We start from the raw sequence: 20,289 nt of genomic DNA, 5'->3' as shown, positions 1-20,289 counted from the left end.
GAGCTTAGAGATTTGTTGTATCTGTTTACAGCCCGGATGGGCAATCTCTGGCCCATGGGCCAACTCTTGCCCAGCAGGCTTCTCAATCCAGCCCTAAAGCTGACTGTTTCAACCAATGGTTATAACAATTTCACATCAACCAATAAAATAGCATTTGAAAGATGGCAGTAGTAAAGCCGTAGCATAACAAATTTAACACTTTGTCATTAGGACAACTAATTTATTATTTATTTATTTATTTATTGCATTTGTATACCGCCCCATAGCCGAAGCTCTCTGGGCAGTTTACAATTAAAAACATTAAAAACAAATATACAAAATTAAAAACACGTTTTTAAAAACAATTTAAAAACACATGCTAAAATGCCTGGGAGAAGAGGAAAGTCTTGACCTGGTACCAAAAAGATAACAATGTTGGCGCCAGGCACACCTCGTCAGGAAGATCATTCCATAATTTGGGGATCACCACTGAGAAGGCCCTCTCCCTTGTTGCCATCCTCCGAGCTTCCCTCGGAGTAGGCACCCGGAGGAGGGCCTTTGATGTTGAGCATAGTGTACGGGAGGCAATAGCATTTGTCCTCAGAAAATCCCCACAAATCTTAACTGATGCAGATTCAAATGATAAAGGGTCAAATCAGGGCCCTCCAAATGTTGCTGGACTACAGCTGCCATCATCCCAGACCACTAACCATGCTAGATGAGACTAAATGGAGTTGGAGTCCAACAACATCCAAAGGCTACAGGTTCTCCTTGCTTGAGTTAAATATATTCACGAAGGGAAGGTGTATCAACAGCTATTTGACACAGTAGCAAAGAAATGCTGGATTAGCTGGATCCAACAGGGTCTGATCAAATAATTCTTACACGCTTGTATTGTTTGTTTCCAGGGTTTCCACATTTGATAGCTTACTACAAGTTTACTATCTATAGTGCAACAAAAGTGGGACATTTGTGGTATAAAAAATGGTAGGACTTCAGCAGGAAGTTATGGGACATGCATTGCTTGGAAAAGAAGCAGCATGTCTGTCCTAAAACATTTGCAAGTGCAAACAGTATTGAAAGCAGGGTCATGGAATGCCTCTCCTGCTATGAACCTACCCGTGCACTTCGTTCGACATCTAAGGCCCTCCTCCGAGTACCGACTCATCGAGAAGCTCGGAGGGTAATCACAAGATCCAGGGCCTTTTCGGTGGTGGCCCCCAAATTGTGGAACAGTCTCCCCGAGGAGGTACGCCTGGCGCCTACGTTGTTATCCTTTCGGCGCCAGGCTAAAACCTTCCTATTCTCCCAGGCATTTTAATGCATTTTATATATTTTAATGTTTTAGTTATCTCAATACTGTTTAGTGTTATTATGTATCTGTATTTTATATCTAGTGATTTTTGTTGATTTATTGTATTATTGTAAGTTGTACACCGCCCAGGGAGCCATTGGCTATGGGCGGTTTATAAATGAAATTAATTAAATAAATAAATAAATAATGTATAACCGCCCCCAATATCATCATGAGCCCAAACCAGAGCTTAGAAAAGTTACTTTTTTGAACTACAGTTCCCATCAGCCCAATCCAGTGGCCATGCTGGCTGGGGCTGATGGGAGTTGTAGTTTTAAAAAGTAACTTTTCCAAGCTCTGGCCCAAACTATCATGAATGCAGAATAGAAGGGATGTCTGGAGGGACCCTGAATGCCTGTATGAGCTTCACTTCTGCAAAATATTGACAGTCTGGAGGTGACATTATTCTCTTAAATAGCACACTGTCTCTTGCCAAGGCCTCAGGAAGGGATCTTTGACCCTGAGATAATGGGCAAAAAACTTTGCATCTATTTTTTTTATAACTTTGCTTTTATTCAATGGGCTAATAGACAAGGTAGACATAGGAGTCCACCATCCCCACATTGGACTCTATGGACTGTTCTGCTGGGATAAATAAGAGACATTCCTTTCCTACTCAGGGAATGAAACTAAGGTTGTTCTCTACCTACATTTGTACTATGAAAACGAAAGTAAGATTATCTACTTACATTCATATTGTACCGCATCTTGCTATGCTTTTAAAAAATATAGATGGTTTAAGAAAAAATATTAAAATATTTAATACATTAATAGTGCAATCTTAGACATGCCTTCTCAGAAGTAAGCTCCATTAAGTTCAATGGGACTAACTCCCAAGTAAGTGTGTAGAAGATTGCAATGGAAGCTGGTCCATTTTAGGGCAAATAGGGCAGTGCTCCACCAACTTCAGTGAGCTCCCATCTGCCTGCATTCTTGTAACCAATCGGGATGGCTCTACCCATCATTGGCTCTGGTTGCACCTACTGTTGGTCTTCCTACCTTCTGCCCTACCAGTATCAATTGGCACCAGCCTCCACTGGATCTTTCCCAGTCCTGCTATATCAGTCTTTGAGAAGACATGGTGGATTGAACCTGGGATCTTCTGGACGTGACTCATGTGCTGAGCCACTGTGCTGTGCCCAACTGTTACCTTACTGCAGTGTTCCATCATGTTCATATTTCCTGCGCATCTGAACCTGTTCCTCTCTTTGGACTCTGGATTTATGTTCTTCTTGGCTTCTCCCTTAAGATCCAATGCAGTCTGAGTGACATTTTCATTCAGCCAACAGACCCTCAGTTGTCATTTGTCTAGATTATAAGGCAAATGGCACTATATGAAATTAAAGAGATGAATGAATGAACTGTCTGTGCCAATTTGCTTTATCTCAGTGGCTCTCAGAGTACCTCTTCATTAACAAGAGTGACAGTGCTGAGATGAAAGTTTGATTCCAGCCTTTCTTAAAATGGAATTGAACCGCTGTCAAATATTGTCACTCTTGCTCTCCCCGTATGAGCTAAGAGGTGACCTTGAGGCACAGCTTGTTACTATCTCTTCTTTGTACCTTCTGAGAGCTTTTCCACACAGTCTTTATTGTGACAGACCAAGTACAAGGACTCTTCGCAAGTAATGAATGGTGCAAGGTAGCCCCTTCCAGATGTTCCTGGATGATCTGTATCGCCATGTGGCAATTAATTTGTGGATGGTTGAGTGCTATGTTTGCTTCATTCCACCTCCCCCCCCCCCATTTCCTAGGTATGGGGCAGAAATACAATTCAGTTCTCTTTTAAAGCCAAATCTATCAAATTCACACTTTCCAAAACAATATGCATACCGAAACACAGCCATACTTTGGAATTTGCATGTATCTGGATTTTGCAATGTAATTCTCCAACCAATAAATGCTTGCAAAAATGCAAATATTTGGGGGAAGTATGCATAATCATGAAAATAACATGTAGAATGTGTTCTGTTAGGAGAAATTGCTTGCAAAGATGTGTACATCAATAAAAAATGCATAAATGTGTTTATTATTAGGAGAAATTCACACTAACATTTTCATGAATTTTTTTTTTTAAAAAAATTGCAAACTGCTGCAGAAATGTGGAGAACTGAATGTAAGATTGGAACCAAAAGTAACAGATCTTTCCATCCCTCCTTTTTCCTGAGTTACTGCTCACTCGCTGCCAGTTCCTATGTCCTGGAGTTGGCCCCAAGAACCCATAGGATTGGGATCAGCAGCTCCTTCTTTTCCTGGTGAAAATAAAGTAAAATTCAGAGTTCAAGCTGGATGCAGCTTGGTGGGCTAGGAGAAGGAAGAACATGGATCTCAGAGCATTGGTCTTCAACTGGGTGGGTTGTGAGTGAACCCACTACTGGGTCACAGTCTGATCTAAGGTGGGTTACAACAGCACAACTACCACCACACAAATATGTGGTAAAAAAGAAAAGAAAGAAATGGGTCCTCAAGTGCATGTTTGCGTTAAAGATGGGTCCCAGGTTGGAAAAGATTGAGAGCCCTGCTTTGAGATGCATTACAGAAAGGAAAGCTGAAGCTAGGACCAGAGCTAGCAGATGGAAATGTCAATTACTTGCTGAGCCCCAGTAACCAGTGAGGGTGATGGAGAACCCCTTAAGGGGAAGCACTGAACCAGGAGCAAAATGGGGAAGGCCTTTGGGAAGGTCAGAAGCAGTGCAAGCCTGTCATGGCTTCCAATCTTTCTGGAGCAAGACAGAGGTCCGCTTCTCTCCCCAGCCTCAGAAAAGCAGCCTTGCTGAAAGCACCATTTCTCCTTTTGTACTTCCAATTATCCTCAGCGTCATGCTAATGATGCTATTTTGTTTACCACGGATGGTGAGCCTCAGGCTCAGGTGCCAAATATCGATAGATATTGGCATCTCTATTGGGCCCCAATTCTCCCTAGGCCACACCTCTCACTAGCTTTACGTCACACCCCAAATGTTTTTGCCTGGCTCGAATGTGTCCTTGAACTCCAGTAACCACTTTTGCTTGCCTGGTTGGAGCACAGTGTATGTGTGTCTGCTTGTGTGTGCGCACGTGCAGAAACCAGCCTATTTTCAAAGGTTAAAAATTGCTCTCATTACTCTGCTCACTTTTGCCTCTGGCCCCACCCACCACTGGCACATGGCCCTCGAAAAGTTGCCCCAAAGGGTATGTAGCCCTTGGCCTGAAAAGGGTTCCCCATCCCTGCTGTTTACAATGCAGAAGATTTTGCCTTGCGTTACGGCTACTCCAAATGTAGATCTTTGGCATTTGCATCAAATTACCGAGCAAGTCCACATAGTGTAAGAACTTTGTATATATATAAAAAGTATGGAAATGTATAGAAATTTTCACTTTAGTTAATTTATGGATTGTGCATCATGTTGGAGTGTTGCACAGCCTGTTGGGAGTGGGGGAAGATGCAGTGAGATGGTTCAGTGTCCTTCCTTTTGCATTTCTTGTTATGTTAATCCTGTACTGGTTTGAGGCCCTGGTTCATGGCATTTCATTTATTTATTTATTAACATTTGTAGACCACCTCTCCTCCCAGGAGCTCACAGTGGTGTACGTGGTTCTCTTTCTATTTTATCCTCATGTGAAGGACCACCAGGGACTGCCCCACTGCCCCCTTGGCTTCATTCCTGTGTGGATGCAGAATCAGGTCCCCAGTCAACTGAACTAGCTGAGGAAGAAGGGCTGGGAGACAAGCCAAGTAAGGAACAGATGGAGAGAAACTCAGCTGAGGGTAGGGAGCCTGCAGAAGCCCATATAAGAGAAAGCCTGAATGAAGCTGGAGAGCAGGTCGGTGCCAGAGGGTGGCCTGATTGGACCCTGACTAAGGGCCCTGACTAAGGGCCCCTGTGGCCCAGAGGAGCCTCTGAAGGGCCCTTCCTTAGGTTGAGGAGGTAGTGCTCCCATTCTGTGATCCATGGCAGCATCGGCTCCCAACCCTACTGCAGATTGCAGACAGGGAGCTCCAGGGCATCCTCCATACAGTCAGTGCAGGCTTCAGTTAGTCCTCACGCACACCCCATCTATCTCTCCCATCCCTGTGAATGATGTGTGCACTGCACGTGCATGCCTCCCATCAGCCAAGATGGTGGCAGAGGTTTCCCTAAGTGGTTGATGTCCCTGCTACCATCTTGGTTGATGGAACACATGCATGTGCATGTTGTTCACAAGAACAGGAGAGGTAGATGCGATGCGTGGGTAGACTTATTAGCCCCATGCCACATATATGGGGAGGTTAGGCTACAACACCGTGGGCCCAGGACAGGCTGGTGCCCAAGGACCCGGTCATGCCTAGGGCTCGCCCTGCTGGAGAGGGTCTTCAACCTTAGAGGAAGAAAGGACTGCCAGAGATCTCAAGGGCTGGAAGGCTACAGGATGAGAGGTGAGGCCTCAGACTAGCACACACACACCAAGGAACAGGAAAGGACACTCACTGGGGAAGTGTGGAGTGATGTAACTGCTTGTCCCCAATAAAGAATAAGAAGCCAAGCTGTTCTGGGGGTTGTAATTTTTTTGTCACAGCAAAACGGAAACCCAGGCCCTGGAAACCCGGCCTTTTGATGTTCCCCTACCCATGGATGCCCGACAAGTGGTGGAGAATGCGGGCAACGCAACCCAAGGGGCATCAACCCATACCCAGGAAGACTGGTTGGCCTGGTTGTCAGAGCATCAGCGCATGCAGGCACAGGAGCAGCAAAGATTACTGTAGCAGATGGCTATGTAGCAGAACCAGTTGGTGGAACAATTGTTTGCAGCCCAACAGCAAAACCAGGACAAAATGCTGAGGCAAGCAGTGGTCGCCCTACAGGAACAGTGTACTCTTATGGCCCAGTGTGGATTTTGATAACTGGGGTAATTTGTAGCAACTACCCATCTTGCTGATTTATATTTCTCTACTGGTGCTTCAAGCCACAAAGCCATTTTACTTACTGTCCCTCATTTTGTGGAAATAATCTATGCATGTCTGTTGGCATTTGCTGGCTCTTGCTGATTCCTCCAATTAAGCAAGACAATCGTGGTAATTCCAAAGTAGTTGTGTCCATCCCAATTTTGTGGCATGCAGTCATCTCCAATAAACCACGTCTTCTGTGAACACATGTGTAAGATACAGGTTCACATATGTATAGAGTTGTTTTTATGACCTTTACAGAGGTCTTGCGGTTGTTACATTTTAGTGGTGTCGTCTCCCTTCACTCTGGAACAGGCACCTGCCATGTTCTTCAGCCTGTGGAGCTTGACCCTCCCAGGAAAGATGCTCAGGAGGAGCCATGAATATATTAACAACAAAGAGAAAGTTTGCCCCTCCCCCAGCAGCTTGGCTTGGCTGCGTCTGACCTTCAGTGCTGACGAACTTGCCTATCCCTGTCCTATCGTTACTAAAAATCAAGCTGTTTTGGTTTTCTGCTTATGCCGAGTCTGTGAACCTTGATCATGTTTTAAATATTCCCCTCCACCTCTTCTTCTTTCTTATTTGCACAGTAACAAAACACAACAGCATCCCAAAGCAAAAACGGCATATAAATGGTTTATGAATCTGCAACAAAGCTTTATTCAACAACAACAAAAAATGCCATCACTGTATCTTCAAAACATAGATGTCTGTTACAAATGCATCCTTCCTAGGGAATTCCGCCCCCTCCCCCCCAAATGAAAAACATCAGAATTAAGGCAGGGTCATTCTTTTGAAAGATTTCATGCAAGAGCATATTCAAATGTCCCCTTATCCAGCCCTTCAACTTCATCCTCCCACGTGGAAGACGGCATACTGCTATAAGGGTCTAATAAGATTTTGAAGCATCTGATAATCAGAAGTCCCAAGAAGACACACAGGATCCCTACAAAGGCAAAGCCGGTTTTTTGTTCCAGAGTCAGGGGAAAGGTGGACACCTCATTGACGCTCATGCTGACTGACACGTTGTTGCAGTAGTTACTGCTCATATCTGGGCTTCACATCCTGCTGGGCCTTCAAGATTTTAACTTCTTCACCTGGGCACAAAAATAGGAGGCACGTTTTGGGTATCTTAGTATAGTTTAGGGAAGGGGGTGAGAAACTCGATTCAGTTCGCATTTCAAGCCAAATCTCTCAAATGGGAACCGAAACACAGCCATCCTTCAAAAATTGCACTTGTTCAAATTTCGCAATGCAGTTTGCCAAAATAATGTTTGCAGTGTTCGGTTCTCTCACTTTCTCTTTTTTTCCCGATCTTAAATTCAGTCCTCCAGCAATTGCAATTTTTAAAAAAATCCTCATGAAAATCCTTCAGCATTTTAGTGCAAATTTTTCTTAATATACACATTTTTGTCTGCAGCTTTGACTAATGTAAACATTTTTGCAAGCAGTTTTTCTTAATATAATGCATTTGTATGTTATTTGAATTTGATAAATGTGGCTTCTGTGTAGGAAGGGTTACATATGAAGGCGTTCTTAGAACAGGAGAATGGATCCTGTGTGCCTCCAGAGGTTGTTGGTCTTCAACTCTCATCATCCCTAGCCAGCAGGGCCAGTCATCAGGGATGATGTGAGTTGTATTCCCACAACTTCTGGAGGGCCACAGGTTCCCCATCACTGTCTTAGAACAGGTGAGGAACAGCAGCTTTAGAGCTGTTTCTTTGCCACTTCTTCCATTCACACGCACCCACTGCCTTGGAACAAACTTGTCCAAATTGCAAGATTTGGCAACAGTACTTTTTCTTCATAGAATCATAGAGTTGGATGGGGCCTATAAGGCCATCGAGTGCAACCCCCTGCTCAGTGCAGGGATCCAACACCCGACAGGTGGCTGTCCAGCTGCCTCCTGAAAGCCTCCAGTGTTGGAGAGCCCACCACCTTCCTAGGTCATTGGTTCTCTGGTCATACCACTGGCACAGTTAGGAAGTTTTTCCTATGTTCAGTTGAAATCTGGCTTCCTGTAACTTGAGCTCACTATTTTGTGTCCTGCACTCTGGGACAATCAAGGAGAGATCCTGGCCCTCCTCTTTCAAGTTCATTTCCCCTGCTTTTTTAATTTTGGGGTCCTGGCGAATAATGCTTCACTATTTGAGTTCTAAGCATGTATATGTAGTATACTCAGAATGATTACTTAGGAAGATATAGTACCTTAGAAAGATATTGCTACAGTAGTGAGTGGGATGATTTGGTTTAGTGGCTAAAAGTGCGACTTGGCAAGTTCCCAGTTCAAATGTCACATCAGACTTAAGTAAGCCAGTATCATAGGAAGCTGTCTTATACCAGCTGAGACTTTTTGTTCATCTAGCTCTATACTGTCTGCTCTGACTGGCAGCAATTCTCCAGGATCTCAGAGAGAGGTCTTTCTTATCCTCTGCCACCTGATCCTTTTAACTGAAGGTTCCAGGGATTCCTGGGACTTTCTGCATGCAAAGCATATACTCTGTCACTGGATATGGTCCCTATCTCTCAAACTTACCTTGCTTCCAGCCCCAAATCTGCAGTGCAAAAATGATGACAATGGCCTGGTTTACAGGGATATTGTAAGGATTATCTTGCAACATAATGTCCTGCCTTGCAGGGTTGTTGCCTCAACAAGGTATGTCAAATATTTTGAACACTCCAAAATGCTGTATAAAAGTTAACTATTATTGTGTCTGTCATAAAACAAATTCTTAATTTAGATTTTTTAAAGGTGAAATATCTAGGTTCATAATGAAATAATCAAACAAAGTTAAATGCTTGTGTGTTGTAACTGATAAATGGTACCTGATGCATTCATGTAAGGCACACTTCCAGGCTTTCCTGAAGTATGAACAGCTGTAGAGACAGAAAAGAAAAAGGTTAAATCACTGAGCTGCTTTATTTGTGGTAGAAATAGGCAGGTGTTGAATTGGATCAAAGTGTCTTTCAAAAAGGATGAAGTAGTCACATGTTTTTCATATTAAAGCAGGAACACACAATAATAGCAAAAAAAGCTTACACAATGTGCCATATCTTCCATTTCAAAAGGCAGTTATGAGTCTGAATGTTTTATTCAACCTATGTAGACCACCTGGAAGTATATACATGTGTCTCTCTCTGTGTGTATATATAGCTTCTAATTTGTCTCATCCCTGGAAAATATGGTTGTTATGAAATATGTGAGAGCATAACATTCTGGCATTCTTTCTTCTGGCTATTGAGTGCCTCTCATCTCTGCATCTAGATGAGAGAAACCTGGGGATCTGTCACCCCTGAGATGCTAGAATTTTCTTGGCAGATTCCCAAGTGCCATCTACTCCATGTACCTCCGGGCTGATGCACAAATGGGGACTACCAGATCCAGGAACTACCCAAAGCCCCCAGAACCCATTTAGCCTGCCTTGAAGTCTCCAGAGCATGGATGGAGAACCTGTGGCACTCCAGAGAGGTTGCTGGACTGACAACATCTGAGGACCTGCAAGTTCCTGGTTATATGTTCCTCACCCCTAGTCTTCCACCTCTACTCCCCTTTTTTCTGGCAAATAATCCAAAAGCCACTCCTCCCACATCAGATTCCTAGGGAGACAGTCAGAATCATCCAAACTCTTAGGCTATGTACTCATTACTGTTTACTCTGGCTCCAGTACACTCTGACCACTCATTTTTGAATCCAGGTACACACAATGTTACTCAGGATCCCGAGTTATCCTGTAGTTTCTGTAGTGTTTTGATGTGGTTTCCTGAGCCAGCTTCAATCCGACTTGACCACAGTACCCTTATTCATGTCACACTGAATCCCAGGTGTGTACATTTGAGAAGCTTTCCCTTCCTACTGGATTTCCAGCAGTGGAAATGGGGCAGAGAAACGAACTGGATGATTCCATTAGGCAAAGATATCACCACACACTCTCTGCCCACTGGTATGGACATACAGGTGTTGACTTCACTATACATCAACCCGTGCTGATGTGTTGAATTTGATGAAAATTCAACTTGAAATGCAGCAAGAAAACCTCGCTGTGTTTTAAGCCGGTAACGTGTATACACCGTTAGCGCTCTTGCTCTCTCTGTCCTGTGACTGTCTTGATTCTGCCTCCAAAACTCCACACCAGAGACTGTCCTCTACATACAGCCACTTGGATTACCACATTCCTCTGTGTGTGCGCGCGTGCATGTGCACTTATGGAAGCATTAGCTTTTCAGATATTTCCTTAGCCATTGTGCAAGGGTAGCTATACAGAGCCATCCGCCCAACCTCCCTAACAAAAGGAATCAGCCAGGCTCAACTTGTCCAGCCAGTGTGACCCACTTTAACAGTACTCCTTGTAAGATCACAGACTCAAACACTTGGAAAAAGTGGTAATCAGACCCCAGTCCCATAATAGTAGGTTGACCCATTCTCTGAATTTAGCGAACGCTTTCCAAAGCTAGCCTAACAAGAATGAGGCCAGCCCTTCAGGCAGCTGATCTGGGGTGTCACAAAAAGGCAGAAAATTATTGGTTACTAATGGTTAGTTATTTAATGCATTGCTGTTGTGTGTGTTTTCTCCCAGGGAGACACACTTATGGGATTTTCTGTCTTTGGTCCAAAATAACCTGGGGCACATTCGAAGTCCTATTTGTGCCAGGCTGGGGAGAGGTGGATATGGTAGACCCCCAGCTGAGTTGGCAGGCTCTTGGTGCTGCTGGGTTCTGCTGGGCTTTGCCAGCAGAAGCCCCCCATCTCAGCTGAGCTGCAGTGGTGCCAGGACCCTGCCGGTGTTGCCAGGAGTCCGCTGGCACGGCCAGCCCAGAAGACGGAGAGCCAATGGAAGCTGGTGGTAGCCCCCAAAATGGGACATTCTGGGGCGTGGTGGAGGAGGAGCCATGAGGGGACACTTACGTGACATCCAGGTCCCCCTCAGAGCGCTCCCGTGGGTCCCAATTCCTGCGAGAATTCCACCGGCTAATAAGCCAGCGCAGTAAATCTATTCCCATGGCGGCCTGAGGGGACCGCTTACTCCCCAGTAGGCCTGTTTGTGGGGGCGGCTCTTCTCTGCCGGCTCCCGTGAGCAGCTCCTGATGGAGCCGGCACTCAGCGAGGCCGGCAGCCCCTGAATGGGGAATGGGTGCCCACAGAGCTTTCCGCTGGCTCCTCCTCCACCAGCACCCCCCTCCTGCAGGCTCCCCGTCATTTGGATTGCACTGCCCAACATCCTTGGGTGCTATGCAACCCAGGAGTATAGAAAGCTGCCCAACACCGAGTCAGGTCTTTGGTCCATCTAGCTCAGTATTGCCTACACTGACTGGCAGCAGCTCTCCAGGATTCCAGACTGGGGACTTTCCCAGCCCTACCTTGAGATACCAGTGATTGAACCAGGAAGCTTCTGTATGCAAAGCAGACACTCTGCCACTGAGCTAAGGCCCTTTCAACTTTACTTGAGGGATGCGTATGTGGAATTTGCTGCCCTGCCTCAGGCAGCAAAATGTCTTGGACGGGTCCTGGCTACTGGCCATCTAGACCATCACCACAGCATGTGCTGAGATGTTAGGAGATGAGGCTTGAAGAAGCGGTTTTGAATGCTCTAGAGCTTCTTCACTCGTGTTTGTCCAGAGGGCACCAACGTCTTTTTCCTACTTCCTTATCATTCTCCCTCAGCTTGCCATTCCACAAATAAGCAGATGTCTTTTACAAAAGAAGCTTTTTTGTGCAAGTCTCCAACGGCCCAACTCGTTCCTATGAGAAGGGATAAAACATAATATCCAGAGTATATATTTTACTTGAGGAGAGATATGATAACAACTTAAGAACATAAGAAGAGCCTGCTGGATCAGGTCAATGGCCCATCTAGTCTCTTCTCACAGAGGCCAGCCAGATGCCCATGGGAAGCCCGCTAGCAGGACTTGAGCGCAAGGCCATTCTCCCCTTCATAAGCATACTGCCTCTGACTATGGAGGCAGAGCATAGCCGTAAGGGCTAGTAGCCACTGATAGCCTTAACCTCCATGAATTTGTCTAAGCCTCTTTAAAAGCCATCCAAAGAGGTGGACGTCACTGCCTCCTGTCTAGTATGAATTGCTGTGTGCTAATAATATGTATATTTTGTGATTGGTGGAACGAGAGATTCTATGAACAACATAGAAAGCTGTCTTGTACTGAGTTAGGGTCTTTCCCTAATCCTACCTGGAGATGTCAAGGATTGAACCTGAGACATTTTGCATGCAAAGCATGTGCTCTACCACTGAGTAAGGATGGGAGAATCGATCAATGTTGGGTCCTCTCCATTTCTAACTTCTTGAATCTTAAGTTTAGGTCTCTGGGTTTTCACATCAGTTTGCAATTTATTAAAATAAAAAGTCATCTACACTTTACCATCAATTTCTCCCAATATGCACATGTTTGTATGCAGTTTTGCCTGATATACTCATTTTTAAAGAGCAATTTTCCCTAATGCATTTTTATGTAACTTTCTCTAATATATTTATTTATTTATTTCATTTCATTTCATTTCATTTTTAAACCGCCCATAGCTAGTAGCTCTCTGGGCGGTGTACAAAACAGAGTTAAAATACCATGTTACAATAAAATCCATTTCAATTAACAGGAGAATTTAAAACATTAAAATGAACAATTAAACATTAAACATTAACATTAAACATTAAATGCCTGGGAGTATAGCCAGGTCTTAACCTGGCGCCTAAAAGAAAATACCGTAGGCGCCAGGCGTATCTCCTCTGGTAAGCTGTTCCACAATTCAGGGGCCACCACAGAAAAGGCCCTAGATCTAGTAGTAATCCTCCGGGCATCTTGATGAATTGGTACCCGCAGGAGCGCCTTAGATACTGAACGAAGTGGACGGGTAGGTTCATAGCAGGAGAGGCATTCCACAAGGTACTGCGGTCCCACACCGTGTAAGGCTTTATAGGTCAAAACCAACACCTTGAATCTGGCTCAGAAACAAATAGGGAGCCAGTGCAAACGGGCCAGGACAGGTGTTATATGCGCGGACCGATTGGTCCTCGTCAACAGCCTGGCCGCCGCGTTTTGCACTAGCTGTAGTTTCCGAACTGTCTTCAAGGACAGCCCTACGTAGAGCGCATTACAGTAATCCAATCTAGAGGTTACCAGAGCGTGAACAACTGAGGCAAAATCGTCACTGTCCAGATAGGGGCGTAGTTGGGTGACTAAGCGAAGATGGTAAAACGCGTTCCGTGCCACCGAGGCCCCTTGAGCCTCCAGTGACAAGGAAGGGTCAAAAAGGACACCCAAACTACGAACCTGTTCCTTCAAGGGGAGTGTAACCCCATCTAGAACAGGTCGAACATCCACCATCTGGGCAGAAAAGGAGTTCACCAACAGTGTCTCGGTCTTGTCTGGATTGAGTTTCAGTTTATTAGCTCTCATCCAGTCCATTATCGCGGTCAGGGAACGGTTTAGCACATCGACAGCCTCTCCTGAAGAAGGTGAAAAGGAGAAGTAGAGCTGCGTGTCATCAGCGTACTGATGGCAGCGCACTCCAAAACTCCTGATGACCGCACCCAGAGGCTGCATGTAGATGTTAAAAAGCATGGGGGACAAAACCGATCCCTGAGGGACTCCACAATGGAGAGTCCAGGGTATCGAGCAATGTTCCCCAAGCACTACCTTCTGGCGACGATCCGCTAAGTAGGAGCAGAGCCACTGCCAAGCAGTGCCCCCAACTCCCAACTCCGCGAGCCTCTCCAGAAGGATAACATGGTCGATGGTTATCAAACGCCGCTGAGAGATCAAGGAGAATCAACAGGGTCACACTCCCCCTGTCCCTCTCCCGACAGAGGTCATCATACAGGGCGACCAAGGCTGTTTCAGAGCCAAAACCGGACCTAAAACCGGATTGAAACGGATCCAGATAATCGGTTTCATCCAAAAGCGCCTGGAGCTGGGTGGCAACGACCCGCTCCAAAACCTTGCCCCAAAAAGGGACATTCGCCACCGGTCTATAGTTGTTCAAAACATCTGGGTCCAAAGAAGGTTTCTTTAAAAGAGGTCTCACTACTGCCTCCTTGAGACTGCCAGGGACTACTCCCTCTCTCAAGGAGGCATTTATCACCTCTTTGGCCCAGCCAGTGGTTACAGCCCTGCCAGCCTTCACCAGCCAAGATGGGCAAGGGTCCAGAGCAGACGTGGTCGCCCGCACCATTCCAAGTACCTTGTCCACTTCCTCGAGCTGCACCAACTGAAACTCATCCAATAATAAAGGACAAGACCGCGCTCTGGACACTTCAATGGATTCAACTGTCATAATATCAGAGTCCAAGTCCTGACGGATGCATTCAATCTTATCTTGGAAGTGCTCCGCAAATTCGTTGCAGCGGGCTTCTGATGTTTCCTTATGGACATTTTAGCCCACTGTATGCATTTTTTTTACACATTACTTGGTTGGGGAGCTGTCTTTCAGTTCACGTGTTGTTTCAGATAGTGCAAATTAGGTATGTTCACCTTTAAATGTGTAATGAATCATATTTTCCCCTTATTCCTATCACTGAGTCACGACTGTTCCCATGCATTGCCATGAACCTGCTAATGTCAGTATACCTAGGCTTGCTTGTTAATATACTACCAGTTAATATACTACTTGTCTGGGGTCTCAGTAGGTCTTAAGAGTCCTGCGAGCAGGATCCCAGCAGGGTCCCTGTGTCTCCAGCATCCTATGACCCAATCAGCATGAAAGGAAAGTCTGTTAGCCACTAAAAAGAGTCTTCTGACATGCTTCCTTGTCGTTTCCTGTTGATTGCAGCCAATCAGAGTCAGGGAGTGAGAAGACTCCTTTCAGTAGCCAAACTCTCCCTTTTCATACTTGTTGTCTCCTAGGGACATCTGTTGTTGTGGGAGAAAGCATTAACAACGATCTCATTCCCAAAAAGAAAACAAGCGGGGAAGGGATGTGGTTGTGACTATCATGAAGGGACCCTGCGCTTCTGAATTTGCACTTGCATTACTGTACTTCCATTACTTATATACCGAGCAGGGTAACATAGCAGGAAATAAGATTTTAAAAGCAAGCCAGTTGTTGATTCCTGCTTGTATCTGAAGAACGCAACCTTTCAAAGACTTTTCTGAACTTCTTAGGGAAAGGGGATGAAAAGACACGGAAATATTTCATCACAACTACCATCATATTTCATCATCTGCTTTAGTCTGGAACACTGGATTGGAAATGAGAATTCATGACTGTGAAAGTAAAAACCGATCACTGCACTTTTTGTTCCAGTTCATTGCTATATTATAGCCTGATTTTTTAAAGAATCACTTTAGACCTTTCCAGAAGATAAAAAATAACACACTCCCCCCCCTTAGCTGAGGGAGTGTAACAGTAGACTGTATGAACTGAGAAATCCCTAGCTGGACATCACAGTTCAGGCTCCAATCCTAACCGCACTTACACGAGCGCAAGCCCCACTTAATTCAATGGGACTTCTGGATAGACATGGTGAGGATTGCAGACTCAGCCATGAATGCACAGCATGGCTATACAGGCAAACAACACTTTCTCAGCCCCAGAATCACCACTCCACCCTATAACCTGTAAAACAGGCCTGCTTTGCAGGGGTGTCATAAGGATTTCTATGGTAATGTGTGCATTTAGAGGAAAATGCTCCATGGATTATTTTTACTGTCATCAACAACAATAGCCCCGCCCCCAGCATCAATAGTACTACATCCTTTCTTTCCAGAATGGAAAGAGGTGTGGGACACCTGCTGCAGGTAATCGCCTAATCTTCTTTGCATTTAAAAGAAAAGTATGTGTGATGTGTGTTTCAGTTCTGGAGCTGAGGAGTGCACAACTTTACACAAGGCTGGGATCCTATGCACACTTCCCTGGGAGTAAGCCCCATTGAACACGGTGAGGCTTACATCTGAGTAAAGATACATAAGACTGCAGTGTAAGTTGTTGTTATGGCATAGGCATATCTAATGACACACAGCCACATTTCTTACTGCAGACAATTGCAACGGATGCGTTCCCTGGAGAATCTAAGTTTTCCCAATATACAGTTAATTGTGAAGAAATGCCTCAAAAGGCAAAAATACAACCTGAAAGAAAGGTGTCTAGATCTCCAGCAAACAAATAAAATAACATCTGTGCATCTATTGCAATTATACATATATTGGAGTGGCCCTAAGATGATACTTCTCTCAGACAGGAGAGTTTAAGATCCAACATCCACAGAGCTCTAGATTGTGAGCGATGCAACTGAGCTGTTCTGGGTGTGGACAGCCATTTTGAAGATTTGGCTTTCAAGGTACTGCCTTGGATCTGCATTTCCCTCCTCTTTGTTGCTTTTGAGCAACAGTAGGTTGCATTGCAGCCAGAAAATGTGAATCACAACAACCTTACCTTGCAGATAATGGCTATAGAAGGCAACTCTTTCCAATTGGAATGTATAATAAATAACCCTCAGAATATATATTTCTTTGATGAGAAATGTTTGTGTTTAGTATGTTTGTGGAATGTTGGGCCGTTAATAATCCTTGTCTTTTGTGGCCAATGGAACAGGAGACGATGTGTTGCTCTGAACCTGCAACCAGACGTGTAGTTGTCCAGGGTCTCAGGGGGTCTTAAACCCCTTACTTTTGTGGGAGCAGGGTCCCTATGTCTCCAGCATCCTGCAAGCCAATCAGCATAAAAAGGGAGTGAGGTAGCCACTGAGAAGGATCTTCTAACATACTTCCTTGTTCTTTCTTGCTGATTGGAGCCAATTAGAGTGAAAGGAGGTGAGTCAGCCACTAAGAAGACTCTTCTCAGTAGCTAACACTCTCCTTTTTAACACTTATTGACTCCTAGGGATGTCTGTCAAAAATGGGGTGGGGGCATGGCTGTGACTAACATGAAGGGCCCCTGCACTTCTGAATTTGCCATTACATTACTGCCAGCAACCATCAGTGTAGCCAGGCTTGGTTGTTAACATACTTGTTTGTCTGCCTGTCTACGTGGAGCAGGTTAACAAGACAGCATATAAAGTCTTCAAAATATGCCGGTTGATTCCCACTTGCATCTGAAGCCTCTTGGGATATGACTCTCTCTCTCTCTCTCTTAAAGGCTGTAGTCCTCATCACACCTGCTGGAAAAAGAAGTCCCACTGTAACCAGCGGGACTTGCTTCCAGGTAAACATGGTTAGGAGATTAGCTTGCTCCACAGTGCACCCACCCAAATCCCTGGGTGGATCCAGCACCCAGCAGTTTTTAAGCAGCAGCCTTTATTTAGGTGTTCTAGAAACAAAAGCAAAATAAGATAGATCGGCCACTCCTAGACAATCCCCCTCCCACCCTGCTGTGGGATGTCACCTGGTCGTAATAAAACCGAGGTAGTAAACAGCACAGCAGTTACGTCTCCGGCGTCGCTGCCTGGGAGGAAACCAGCATAACACATCAAACCAAAGTCAATACACCCTGTTGCGTTAAGCCCAGTCAATGAACCAACACGGATGCCTAACCCCACTCCCTGTTTTCTTGCCCGCCCTAGATCTCTTAGCAACACAGTCCCCGCCACCCCGCAGAAAACAGCCCCCTCACCCCGTCCGAATCAGACATTCTGAGAGTACAAACCCTTTTCCTCCTGAGCCTTTGACCCCATGCTAACGACCTGCCGAAGTTTCAGGGGCTCCAAGAGGATCAGATCCCAAACTGTCAGGGAGCCTGGCTAAGACGCTGTGGCTCCCGCCGCCTTGGCTTCACCACACACGCCCAACGTGACCATCCTCAGGCTCAGGCTGCTGGTTCGCCGTCGCACCCCTCCTCCTCCTCCTCCTCCCCCCCCGAGTCTGGACTCAACCTATGGGCGTTCCTTCAGCCGGGTTAGATGCTTTGCTTTTGGGTGGGGTAAAGGGTCTCTCTCTCTCTCTCTCTCTCTCTCTCTCTCACACACACACACACACACACACACACACACACACACACCGGCAAGTACCTGCAAATGGTCAAGAGGTTTTTAATTTGAGGGGGGGGAATGAGGGGGATAGATATTAAAGTTTGACCATTATGCAGCCAAGGCTCCTCTCGCCAAACGATCCGGAATGATTCGGACGGCCGTGGAAAGTTCCTGCAAAACACGACGTGCGAGGCATTCGCAAAATCTTCTGCACTCCCCACCCAACTGCAGCAACGGCGGCTGGCTGCCTCCTCTTGCTTTCTTCTTGCTGGCTGCAAAGGCTGTTGTACTGAAAGAGGCGAGCCTCTTCTCCCCGGGGAAACCGTTTCCCGGCCGCCACGAAACACCTGCGAAGGGATCGAAGGGCGGGGGGTGTGTGTTTCTTGTTATTTATGGGGGGGGAGTTCCCCATCTTCCATGTTGGTTGCTAGGTAAATAAAGCTTGGGGAGGGGTTTTGAATCTGACTAGGTGCCAAGCTAGAAGATGCCCCCCCTTGTGTGTGTGTGTTTTTTCTCACAGCAGACAAGTGCCACATTATTTAATTTAAACACAAACCAGCAAGCAAGCTGTGGCAAGTTCCCGTAGAGCTATTTGAGAGCGCACGCTGGTTTCGAAGACGGCAGGGTCCTATTCCGTCAAGGCATCGCTAGAAAAAGACAAGAAAATCGATGCTTTGTCGATCTACCGTGGCAGGATTTTTTTTGGCGGGGGGGGGGATTGGATGACGACTTCCCATTTCGCTTGTGTTGCTCCGTTCTGGAGAACTGCCATGTTATACGGAAGCCGGGATGTGTCTTGTGAATGAAATGGTGCCCCCCCCCGCTTATTTTTAATAGGTTGCGAATGCCATCTACAAAAGTCAGATCAGGGGCTTTCCCCATTAACTTCAATGGAATGTGGATTGCCCTCTCTGACTCTTCCCCTTGCTAAAATGCTTTTCAGGTATTTATGAGAACAATAGGTGCGTTTCCAGATTTCTGCCCTGAAACCTCACATGCAAGGGGTAACAAAATGAGAGAATAATTCACTTGCATTATTTGTTTGTTTTTTAAAATAATCCTCTGATTTTATTTGATTTTTACCTTATGAGGCACATCGTTATTTGCAGCTAAACGAGCAGCAAGTGAAACGAGTCTCGATAAAGCCGATTTATATATTACCTTGAATAAACGCCAGGCACAATTTTGAACGATAATTTAATATCCATGGTGTTCTCGTAACTCAACCACCCATTGGGGAACCATTTGCTGGGATTGTGTGGCAATGCTAATGGGCTGGATGAAATTACAGACCCATCCTTCATATTTATCTGCTATTAATTCTGCACCAGTCATTTGCTATGGCTGCTAAGAATGGCTGAGAAAACAGGCTTCCAGTTCTTGTGGGAATGGCAGCTCTTACTAACTTATAGTCATGATTGTGAGAACCGAGACCAGTATCAAAAGAAGAGGAAAATTTTTACATGTAATTTTAATATGTAATTTTATTTTTTTATGTTTTTTTATGTATGTTTTTTTCTGCCTAAGAATAGGACTGGCTCTGAGAGGGATCTTGGCGGTCATCTAATTCAACCCCTTGTTCAATGCTGTGTGCCCAATGTAGGATGCAACTTGCAGAGATACCGTAAGGAAGGAATGTTTAGCTGAAATCTGTTTCTCTGCAAGTTCCACCTGGGTCAACAAGGAACAAGTCCGCTCCATCTTCTGTGTGACAGTCCTTCAGATATTTGAAGATCACTATCATTTCTCCCCTTAAGCTTCTCTTGTTCAGGATAAGCATACCCAATTCTTTCAACTGTTCCTCGTAGGGTCTGGTTTCCAGATCTTTCACCATTCTGGCCCCTGCTGCCATCTTGGTTGTTGGCAGGCATTTGTAGGCAGCACACATGTCATTCACAGGGATGGGAAAGGTAGGTGGGGCTTGCTTGCGGGCTTATTAAAGCCCACACTGACTGTATTGGGGGGGTGCCTGGGAGCTTCCTCTTCACCATCCGTGGCAGGATCGGGAGCCAACGTTGCTGTGGATCGTGAAATGGGAGCACTACCCTCCCATCCTAAGGAGGGCCCTCTCTGTGTTGCAGGGCCCCTTGGCCAGGGCCCGACCGGACTGCCCTTTGGCACTGGCCCTAAGTGTATTCCATAGAA

At 45.5% G+C, this 20,289-nt stretch overlaps 1 protein-coding gene across 6 annotated transcripts; it reads right to left on the bottom strand.

The window, feature by feature from the left end:
- Nucleotides 1-6,871: 6,871 nt before the first annotated feature.
- CTXN2 (cortexin 2) lies at nucleotides 6,872-18,486 on the bottom strand. 6 transcript variants are annotated; one of them, XM_061595201.1, is made up of 4 exons: nucleotides 18,251-18,486; nucleotides 17,187-17,334; nucleotides 9,062-9,112; nucleotides 6,872-7,332 (listed from the first exon to the last, which is right to left on the bottom strand). In XM_061595201.1, the coding sequence occupies exon 4, from the start codon at nucleotides 7,282-7,284 to the stop codon at nucleotides 7,039-7,041; it is 246 nt and encodes an 81-aa protein (XP_061451185.1). In that variant the 5' UTR covers nucleotides 7,285-7,332; nucleotides 9,062-9,112; nucleotides 17,187-17,334; nucleotides 18,251-18,486; the 3' UTR covers nucleotides 6,872-7,038. The 6 variants fall into 6 exon arrangements, with proteins under 6 accessions (XP_061451185.1, XP_061451184.1, XP_061451182.1 ...); XM_061595200.1 differs by lacking the exon at nucleotides 18,251-18,486 and adding an exon at nucleotides 17,823-17,981; XM_061595198.1 differs by lacking the exon at nucleotides 17,187-17,334.
- Nucleotides 18,487-20,289: the final 1,803 nt, after the last annotated feature.

The sequence above is a fragment of the Rhineura floridana genome, chromosome 14 (genome assembly GCF_030035675.1).
Source record: "Rhineura floridana isolate rRhiFlo1 chromosome 14, rRhiFlo1.hap2, whole genome shotgun sequence".
In the NCBI taxonomy this organism is placed as follows: domain Eukaryota; kingdom Metazoa; phylum Chordata; class Lepidosauria; order Squamata; family Rhineuridae; genus Rhineura; species Rhineura floridana.
Note: the sequence above shows the minus strand (reverse complement) of the source record. Positions and strands in the feature narration are given on the sequence as shown.